Source organism: Pygocentrus nattereri, chromosome 14 (genome assembly GCF_015220715.1).
Source record: "Pygocentrus nattereri isolate fPygNat1 chromosome 14, fPygNat1.pri, whole genome shotgun sequence".
Classification (NCBI taxonomy): domain Eukaryota; kingdom Metazoa; phylum Chordata; class Actinopteri; order Characiformes; family Serrasalmidae; genus Pygocentrus; species Pygocentrus nattereri.
The window spans coordinates 19,424,594-19,435,717 of NC_051224.1; the positions used below are offsets into that span (position 1 = coordinate 19,424,594).

The 11,124-nt window shown below is 40.6% G+C and overlaps 1 protein-coding gene across 1 annotated transcript; it reads right to left on the reverse strand.

The window, feature by feature from the left end:
* Nucleotides 1-2,696: 2,696 nt before the first annotated feature.
* On the reverse strand, nt 2,697-10,221 carry rnf113a (ring finger protein 113A). The gene is made up of 10 exons (XM_017697383.2): nt 10,074-10,221; nt 9,643-9,722; nt 7,791-7,889; nt 7,567-7,674; nt 6,561-6,670; nt 6,365-6,471; nt 6,163-6,252; nt 5,967-6,060; nt 4,328-4,434; nt 2,697-3,081 (listed from the first exon to the last, which is right to left on the reverse strand). The coding sequence occupies exons 1-10, from the start codon at nt 10,174-10,176 to the stop codon at nt 3,014-3,016; spliced, it is 966 nt and encodes a 321-aa protein (XP_017552872.1). The 5' UTR covers nt 10,177-10,221; the 3' UTR covers nt 2,697-3,013.
* Between the last annotated feature and the right edge of the window lie 903 nt (nt 10,222-11,124).

Genomic DNA, 11,124 nt, shown 5'->3' on the forward strand with positions numbered 1-11,124 from the left:
TTCAAATAATTTGTTTGGCAGCATTTTGGGTACCCGGCGGAAATGATAAATGGCAAGAGAGTGACTTATAAGACACGGACCATATGCAAACATTGTATGAAAACAATGCCGTACACCGCGGCTAATACAAGCACGATGCAGAGACATTTACAGCACCACCACAGCACAGTACTCAAATCATCAACTGCACCTGTGAAGAAAACAAGCCAGACAACGCTGACAAACACATTCGGACCTCAACTTCCACAGTCAAGCGTCAGAGCCACAGCAATAACTAGAGACATTGGTGTTTTCATAGCAGCAGATATGAGGCCATTTTCTGTGGTAGAAAATCAAGGATTTCGGCGACTCCTTCACACACTGGAACCTAAGTACACCATCCCGTCACGCACGCATTTTACCCGTACAGTGATCCCAAACCTCTATGAAGAGTCCAAGAGCAAGATAGTGCAGATCCTGAAAGACGCAGCAAGCATCGCCATAACAACAGACGGTTGGACATCGCGAGGTACACAAAGCTATATCACAATTACAGCCCACACAATCAACAGTGACTGGAAAATGGAAAGTGTTGTACTACAGACTCGCCCACTTTTCGAGTCCCACACAGGGGCAAACAGCTGAGGTTTTACAGACAGCTGTTACTGACTGGGAGCTTAAAAAACCCAACCTATTGTTACTGACAATGCACGTAATATGGACGTGGCCGTGCGCGAGGCGGGCTTGAAGCCGCACATTAAGTGTTTTGCGCACATTATAAATCTTGCAACCCAAGCTGGCCTGTGTGTTCCCCGTGTCGCTCGTTTGCTCGGGCGGGTGAGACGTATTGCAGCTTTTTTTCATCGAAGTTCAACGGCTACCGCGGTGTTAATTTCCAAGAAGAAACAGCTAAACTTGTAGTTGCAGCAAATTGTCAGTGACATACTTGGTCAGGCTCTGTTTGCACTATTTGCACTCTGTATTGACAGAGAAGAACTTTTTGTTTTGCACATAATATTGTTTGCACTTGAAAAAAGGAGAAATGTTTATTTTATTTATTTTAACCTTTATAAAATTTTATTTTAATTTCAATTTGTAGAGGAAGAAGTTTATTAAAAGTTCATGCTTACATCATGCATGTTAAGAGTTATAATAAAACATTTCAAAATGCATGTGCAACTCAGTCAAATAAACGTCTGTTGTCCAGTCATATAATTTGTCATTTTAGCTTTCTTAAAATCTCGTCTCGTTCTCGTGAACCCAATATCGTGTCTCGTCTCGTCTTGTGAGCTGAGTGTATCGTCACATGCCTAATATTCACCTTCTTTTTTCAGAAACCAGAATTATTTTGGTTGTGCCTTTGAGGTCACTGTTGTTGAAACATCCTATCTTCTCTCCAGGTTGTTTCTTGGTTGATGGGATTAGGTTCTTCTCTCATATCTCCCAGTACATCACTCCATTCATGTTTCCTTTGTTGACGTAAAATGTCCCAGTACTGTTTACAAAGACGCAGCCCCATATGATGATGTTCCCACCTTCATACTTCCCTCTAGGGGGTTGGTGTTCTTGGGATCATAAGCACAACTCTTTCTCCACACATGATGAGCTGAATTATTGTCAGGTTTTGTTTCATCTGACCACAGCATGAAAAACCCTTCAGCTGGTTAATGGATTAATCTTCAACTCTAATGCAGCTCACACAGAGCACAGAGTGTACTGTTCAAATAAGAACCTGCTTTTTGTTTAAACGGAGGGGCTGAAAAGATTTTTTTATCTTGGCTTGTCAGCTAGCTACCAGGCTAAAACATAGCAAACATGCCAAACTACTTCAATATTAATATCACAGGCTCAAAGTACTCATGATATGATTTACTGAAACACCGCAATATAAAAGTCTAAAGAATGTTACCTGAATGGCTGAAAGTGTCCGTGGTTCAGTCAAACCCAGGCTGAATCCCAAACCGCTCTGTACCCCCTAGCTAGCTAACTAACTTAGCTAAATATTGTGCTGTGTAACATTGAGAGGTTAGAAATTCTTCTACTGTCAAATAGTGCACGGCCCATCCTAATATAAGTGTGGATGAATCACAAATAACCATTTTTAAGCGACAGTTTTCATTGTTGGGCTGCAGGATCCAGTATAAAAATTCCCGACGTAGTGCACTATGTATGTAGCAGGGGGCCATTTGAGATTCATCCCAGCGTGAGTGGTGTCGTCAGACAGGCAGAAGACTCGCGGTGGTAATTTGGTGACCAAAAATACTTATAAACTGAAGGGTTTTTTTTTTTGGCATTAAACAGTACTAAGTTACATATGTTCACTGTTATATGAAAATAAGGTTTAAAAAAAAATCATGAAATGTCTGCAGTTCAGTGATTGGAAACCAAACGTTTTTCTCATTCAGCTGTCAATGGTTGCTTAGTAACGATACCGTACTCTTAAGGAACTACATTACTTGGCAGAATACTTATGTCGATTATTATGAATGATAAATAAGTATCTAAAACATTGTGCACTTTCATATATTTTAGGTTGGTCGCTGTTTATGTTGTTCATGTACAGCATTTTGGAATCAAGCTCTTCTAGAAGATACACATATTAAATCTTCCTTTTCGTGGACATTCAACACACGTGTTGAATGAGGATCATGTTGATATTTACCAACTGGCTAGAACTGAAAGGCAATGGAAAGACACAGCAGTTTCAGGCCTGGGCATGTGAGTACATTGTTTTCATGATTGCATCAGTGCTGTTGGTACAATTTAATGCATTAATTACACTCTAAAGTGGAAGAACCCTACTTCGGGGGCACTAGAAGAAGTACGGGAAGCTCTCAACATGTCTTTGGTAACACAAATACAATACAAGGCTGAAAAGAGTTAGGCTAAAAATAGCATCTCCTGGTTTTGTGATGGAAAAATCATGGCTAAAGCTCATAGCTAAAAAAAAAACATTTATTTACGAAGGTTTAATGATACAATTTAGAGCTGTTGAAAATGATTAGGAAAAAAAGAAAAGAATGTTGCAACAACACTAGTCATCCTCATCTGAGGGTGGTTGGTCTGCGGCAGCCTGGTGTTTCTGAATCTTAGCCATCAGCTCTAGAGAAAGGACAAAACAAAAGCTTGAGTCACAGCTCAAGCTAAGTTTTCATTCAGTGTATCATTTATATGAGACAATATACACCGATCAGGCATAACATTATGACCACCTCCTTGTTTCTACTCTCACTGTCCATTTTATCAGCTCCACTTACTGTATAGATGCACTTTGTAGATCTACAATTACAGACTGTAGTCCATCTGTTTCTCTGCATGCTTCGTTAGCCCCCTTTTACCCTGTTGTTCACTGGTCAGGACCCCCATGGACCCTCACAGAACAGGTACTATTTGGGTGGTGGATCATTCTCAGCACTGCAGTGACACTGATGTGGTGCTGGTCTGAGTGGATCAGACACAGAAGTACTGCTGGAGTTTTTAAAATACCTCAGTGTCACTGCTGGACTGAGAATAGTCCACCAACCAAAAATATCCAGCCAACAGCGTCCTGTGACCACTGATGAAGGACTAGAGGATGACCAACACAAACTGTGCAGCAGGAGATGAGCTACTGTCTTTACATCTACAAGGTGGACTAACATGGTAGGAGTTTCTAATAGAGTGGACAGTGAGTGGACAAAAGTGGTTAAAAACTCCACAGCACTGCTGATCCACTCATACCAGCACAACACACACAAACACACTACCACTACGTCAGTGTTACTGCAGTGTTAAAAATGATCCACCACCTAAATAGTACCTGTTCTGTGAGGGTCCATGGGGGTCCTGACCACTGAAGAACAGGGTAAAGGGGGCTAATAAAGTATGCAGAGAAACAGATGGACTACAGTCTGTAATTGTAGAACTACAAAGTGCGTCTATACAGTAAGTGGAGCTGATAAAATGGACAATGAGAGTAGAAACAAGGAGGTGGTTGTAATGTTATGCCTGATCAGTGTACATACAGCTAATCAATCCATGCTCCCCAAGTGCTGTTATTTTATGTTAAAAGAATCTTACAAACTTGGCATCACCTGAAAACAAACTGCTTGAGAACAGGGACAGCACTAATTTATGGAACAGGTTATTATCATGGATGTTATAAGGCTCGTTATTTGTCACTAATGCTAAAACCAATAAAATCAATGTGTTGTGTGACATCAATACTGATAGACAATACATTCTATCATCACAGTAGCAGTATATATTAAGTTGCTTGCTTCAGTAAACCCTGAACATTCTGGTCATCTCACACTAAACTGAGCAGGTGACTGTCATCTCACACTAAACTGAGCAGGTGACTGTTAACCTTTAGCTGGATTGAAGACGCCGTTGGTCTGCTGGTTGCACACGTAGCATCGCTTGGACTTGCGGTAATGCTGGAGAGCACAGGACTCACAGAAATAATGCTTGCACCTGATGAACAGAGTGTATGTAGTATGTTAAATAACAAGTTTTTAAAGAAATTCTCCATAATTAAATGGCTGAGATGTAAACAAAATCATTCAGAGTGGTTTGGTGTGAAATGTTTTATTCTAGAGAAACTCAAGAGTCAGAATTGTTCACAGTGGTGGTGACAGGAACCAGATCTCTGAAGAGTTTCATGCTTCTGAAAGCCGCCTCATAGAAAGTGATACTTGAAATGGGTTGATGCGGAGGAGTACACGCAGGGTGTGGTTAGGCAAAGTAGTGCCCAAAGAAAAACCTGAAGAAGTAAGTTATCACTATTTTATCATCAACATTACATATAAAAACTCAGAAGACGTGTGTAGCTTCACTGGTGGCTTTGGACAGTAAATAAAATGACTATATTTGTTTTGTAGACATTGAGAGCCCTGGTTCACCACCGCTGTAAAGAAAGTTCCTCTACAATGTACCATTTCACATCAAACCACTCTGAATGACTGCGTTTAAAACCCAAGGACTAAATTATTCAGATTTTTTCAAAAATCGGTGGAATTGCCCTTTAACATTCCCAGTGCAGCTGTGCAAGTGATAAGACAACATGCCACATTTGGATTATTCTCCTGAAATAGTTCAGAAAGTCAGTCCTCAAAACACATTTCAGACTCAAAATCCTTTTGACTCTAATACATTAATTATGTTTATTTATTAAATGAGCGAACACTTCATTTTGTCACAAGTAAATCAATCGTAACACTACCGAAACTTTACCGCAGTGGTGACCAACCCTGGTCCTGGACATCTTCCTTCCTGCAAAGTCTAGTTCAAGCCACAATCTGCAACACCTGCTCCAATAAAATAACTTCTTCCAAAGTCCTTGATTGGCTGGAACAGATGCAGTAAAAACTGCAGGTTTTAACTTTTGCTGGAAAGCAAATCTCCAGGACAAGTGTTGGTGACCACTGTTTCATCAAATGTTGTGGCAGTGGCCCAGTAGTGACAATTTTAGCTAATTATGAGCAGAATTCTAAAATGCTAGTCAGTACATGACAAGCAAACACAGCTCTGGACAGCTGTACACACAAAAAAAATCATGATATCTTTCTTTACAGCACAAAAAACTTTACTTAATTGCAGTAAATGTAATGACAATTGTTATTGTTCCACACCGATTTTCACACACGGCCACATTTACTTCAGTGTGATTTATCTGATCATCAAATTTCAATGAGGGACAGGGATGCAGTTTCACTTTCTGCTCAAAAATATAGGAGAGTGGCTAAAGTAAAGCGCCGCCTACAGACAAACTTTGTTCCAGTAGTAACATAAAAATGTAGGAGAGCAATTATTGAAAGTTTTGTTTCATGTCAAATCTAAACCTTTCAACTTAAAAATGAATTAAAAGATGTTTTAAAAACAGTAGATTCAAAAATCAACTTTTTTTTTTAAAGGGAAACCAAGTAAACGTGGACTACAGAGAACACACAAGAGTGTGAGTGTGTGTGTGTGTGTGTTTGTGTGTGTGTGTATATATATGCACTCACTTTGTTATAATTGGATTCTTGAAGGAATTCCTACAGATGAAGCATTTGAAGGGCAAATCCTCATCATCACTGCTCACCTCATAGTTTTCCTCATCTGTAGAATACACACAGAATTACACCACAATATAAAGAATTTATTTTAAAATAATTAAATCTAAAATTCAATTTCACTTTATAATATCTCACAACAGCTCACCATTGGCCCCATATCGTCCCTCTTCCAGCTCCCTTTCAATCTGCCAGCCATGTTTGTAGTCTGAACGGTCATGCAAAAACTTGCAGCTGTCTGAAGTGGAAAAAAAACGAAAGACAACTTTAGAAATTTTGTGACTGCTGACCTTTAGACGGCAAATTGAAAAACAGACAACGTGTATATATCCAGTCTTCTTCTCACACACCTCCAAATCCACAGAAGCCGGTCTCTTTATAGTCTTTGCATATGTCAGGCTGGTAGTCCCACCTCACCGTAGCACGCAAGTGCTCAGGAGCCCTGATTGGTCCTTTCCTATCAAACATGACAGAATTCACAATTCATTAAAAGGTTGTTTGTGGTGAAAAAGCACTTTAATAAAGTGTCGGATCCAATCCGCATACCTGACCATGCCTGATGATGCATTGCCCATGGTGGAATCTTTAGGCTTAATGAATTTATGGTAGTTGTTGATGCCACGGTAGATTTTATCATCCTCTTTACCTGACAGCTCCTAGGATATGAGAAAGGGTGGTGTAAATGAGTCCTTGAATATTGGAACAACTACACAGATTCATGATCTGTTGGTACAAACACTATTCATTTAAATTCATAACACAGTAAACAAGCGTGGGAAAACAGGTGAAGACACTTATACCAAATAAAATAATAGATTTGTTTAGGAATTAGGCCCGTCACAATAATCAAATTTGAACCGGTAATTTATTGCCATACAAATAACTGCGATTAAAAATTTGTCCTTTTCTGTTTATTTCAGGCCACTATCAGACAACAGGGATGGGAAATTACAGTGCATTTTCCTTCGTTACTAAGATGTATTTGTAAGTGAAACAATGTCAGGGAGGGTCTCTGAGCCTGTCCTCTCGATGATGAGGTGGAGGCCATAAAGCATGATGTTATTGGTTAATATTATATTTCAATTCAAGTTCTGATTTTTTGTTAACCGTTTTATGTTCTTTATAGACACTATATATGACAGTCCTCTGTCAGGTGTACATGTCTGTAGCCCTAACAGTTAAGAGACGAGAGGTGGAGCAGAGCCGTTTCCCTGTTTAATGATGAAGTCACTGTCCCACTTTACCGACACCCTCCGAAACCCTGCAAACCCCAATGAAGCAAACAGCTCGCAAAACATGGCTCTTGTTCTACATCAGCATTTAAAACGGAAAAATCTGTTTCCCTTTCCATTTTAATCATTTCACTTTTAATCGATAAACCATCTATCTGCATAAAATCTAACTTTTTTTGACATTTAGGAATTTCCTGGCTTTTCAGGTGGCAAAACTCGCACAGTTCATTCTGCTGATTCTGCAGTTCTGTACTGAAATCAGCACACCCACGACGGATTAAACAGAATAACCAGTGCCCACTGACAATGCGGTCACTCACCTCCTGAATTTTCTGGCTGCGCTCAAAGATGGCCTGAGCGTCTTTGTCTCTCTCGGTGTCCAGTTCGTACACAGCAGTGGCACCCATGTCCTCTGGCCCCTCCGGTTTCTGTCTCACAGATATAAAGTAGGCAGAAAACATTCTAAACGTGATGCCAGTCATTTCACAAATGTTCCACTGTTGCATATCCATCATATAACTGAACTCAAGGAAGGATTTCTCACCGCTGACCGTGTGGACTTATAAGCCACTGTGATCTTTTTGGCCTCACGGTCTTCCTCACTTTCACTCGACGAAACGGCTTCCCGCTCCACCTTCCTTGTCTGAAATCGGGATCGGCATGTTAATGACCTTTACAATACAGATAGGATTTACCAGACAAAAGAACCGAAGAAGACACTAAAGTTAAAGCAAACATTACAACACAGGTTATGCAGACATTCAAGGGCCAATATATTACACTTTTTATTGTTCTTTTTTTCCCTGAGGTCCACTTATGTTTTATGGTTCTGTGGACCAAAAACAGGCATAATTCACTTCTACATGACTGTTTTCCAGCCTCTCTTTATTGTTTAGAATTTAACAGGCTGTTTTTTGTTCCTGTGCCTTTACTGCACCACATTCAAAAAGCACTCTGGGCTGAAACACATCTTATAACCTCAGCAGGCTGAATAACTGTGTTACAGATACACGCAAATATGCAGCTTTCCGTGACATCACAAAAACTATGAACTGAAAATTGGTTGTTCTTGCTGCTTAGTTTAACAATTTGACCTGGGGGGCTGGCTTTCTACGATATGGGCTTAAATAATAAAGCAGACCATAAATAAACTGGCACAATTTCAAAATAGCAAATAAGACTTGGAAGCGAATAATATTAAAGAATAAAATGTTAAATAAAATGCCATGAAAACAGACACGAACTGTGCAGTATGTTAGAAACTAATGCCAGAGTACGGTAACAGTGCAGCATGTTAGAAACTAATGCCAGAGTACAGTAACAGTGCAGTATGTTAGAAACTAATGCCAGAGTACAGTAACAGTGCAGCATGTTAGAAACTAATGCCAGAGTACAGTAACAGTGCAGTATGTTAGAAACTAATGCCAGAGTACAGTAACAGTGCAGTATGTTAGAAACTAATGCCAGAGTATAGTAACAGTGCAGCATGTTAGAAACTAATGCCAGAGTACAGTAACAGTGCAGCATGTTAGAAACTAATGCCAGAGTACAGTAACAGTGCAGCATGTTAGAAACTAATGCCAGAGTACAGTAACAGTGCAGCATGTTAGAAACTAATGCCAGAGTACAGTAACAGTGCAGTATGTTAGAAACTAATGCCAGAGTACAGTAACAGTGCAGCATGTTAGAAACTAATGCCAGAGTACAGTAACAGTGCAGTATGTTAGAAACTAATGCCAGAGTACAGTAACAGTGCAGTATGTTAGAAACTAATGCCAGAGTACAGTAACAGTGCAGCATGTTAGAAACTAATGCCAGAGTACAGTAACAGTGCAGTATGTTAGAAACTAATGCCAGAGTACAGTAACAGTGCAGTATGTTAGAAACTAATGCCAGAGTACAGTAACAGTGCAGTATGTTAGAAACTAATGCCAGAGTATAGTAACAGTGCAGTATGTTAGAAACTAATGCCAGAGTACAGTAACAGTGCAGTATGTTAGAAACTAATGCCAGAGTACAGTAACAGTGCAGTATGTTAGAAACTAATGCCAGAGTATAGTAACAGTGCAGCATGTTAGAAACTAATGCCAGAGTATAGTAACAGTGCAGTATGTTAGAAACTAATGCCAGAGTATAGTAACAGTGCAGCATGTTAGAAACTAATGCCAGAGTATAGTAACAGTGCAGTATGTTAGAAACTAATGCCAGAGTACAGTAACAGTGCAGTATGTTAGAAACTAATGCCAGAGTACAGTAACAGTGCAGTATGTTAGAAACTAATGCCAGAGTATAGTAACAGTGCAGTATGTTAGAAACTAATGCCAGAGTACAGTAACAGTGCAGTATGTTAGAAACTAATGCCAGAGTACAGTAACAGTGCAGTATAAGCCACTAACCCTTTGTATCATGGGGTTGGCAGCGCTGGGTTTCTTCTGTTTTCTGACCACGGCATTTTTCTCCTCATCGCTGCTTCTGTCTAATGAATTTAACAGCAGTTACTGGGATTGATTCATGCAGAATTTTCCGTTCCATCTTAAATAGTGCAGCAGTTAACTTACATTCTGCTGCACCATTTAAGGTGGAACGTAAAACTCCAAACAACGGAAGAATTCGAATAAACGAGTATACATTCGAAGTAATCATCAGTACTTTTTAGGCCATTTCGCCACGTCGGGATGTGGGGTTATCAGTTTCGGACACTGTTAAGCGTCATCATTTAAGGTGGAACGGAAAATTGGAGCGAGAAGCCAACGGCAGCCTCCCGCTGTAGTTAGATTTAGGCAATTTACACTCACTGGAGCGGGAGAAGACAAATGACAGCGTTTACCTTTGTCGCTGTCGCTGGCTTTTCTCTTCCGACCAGAAAACTTCTTGTTTGATTTCTTGAAAAGAAACGTACAAGTCGCCTTGGTCTCTTCGGACTCCGCCATCTCTAACGAAAACAAAGTTCAGTCGTGTGTGGGGCTGAGAAGAGCAGCGCTTTCAGCTCGGCGCCCTCTAACGGGCTGGAGTGGAAATTTATTAAGAACGCAAAACGTTTTTTCGGAAAAAATAAAAACAAAAATACGTACAAAATTGAATGACAGTAGCATTTTTTCCACCCGATAGTTTTTTTAATCAAAACAAAGAAATTGACTTACTATAAATAGTATAACTTACGGGGGCAGTCGTGGGCTGGAGGTTAGCCCTGTGACCATAAGGTCGCCGGTTCGAGCCCCAGAACCGACAGCACATGACTGAGGTGTCCTTGAGAGGACACCTAACCCCCAACTGCTCCCCGGGCGCTGCGGATTGGGCTGCCCACCGCTCCGGGCAAGTGTGCTCACTGCCCCCTAGTGTGTGTGCGCTCACTAGTGTGTATGTGGTGTTTCACTTCACGGATGGGTTAAATGCGGAGGTGGAATTTCCCTGTTGTAGGACCAATAAGGGTCTCTTAATAACTATATAATAACTCTTAATAACTATATAGTATAACTGTAATTTCCCTATGGTATCAATAAAGTGTTCTGAATCTGAATGAGTGGTTGGTTCGTGTAGTGGGTAACACCTCTGCCTTCTACGCTGTAGACTAGGGTTCAATCCCCCACCTGGGTAAGCACCCTACACTACACCAATAAGGGTCCTTGGGCAGGACTCCCAACACTACCTTCGCCAACTTGTGTAAAACGATCAAATGTAAGTCGCTCTGGATAAGAGCGTCCGCCAAATGCCGTAAATGTAAATGTTCTGAATCTGAATATGCAGCGCTGCACTACGGAATCCTACATAACAGCCAGCCCACCGGCCGGAATGTGTCGGCAGTGTTTATGAGCGCGGTATGAATCCCGGCTGGTTTGAGCTCCGCTCAACGCGACGTTATCCAACCAACGTCACAGCGT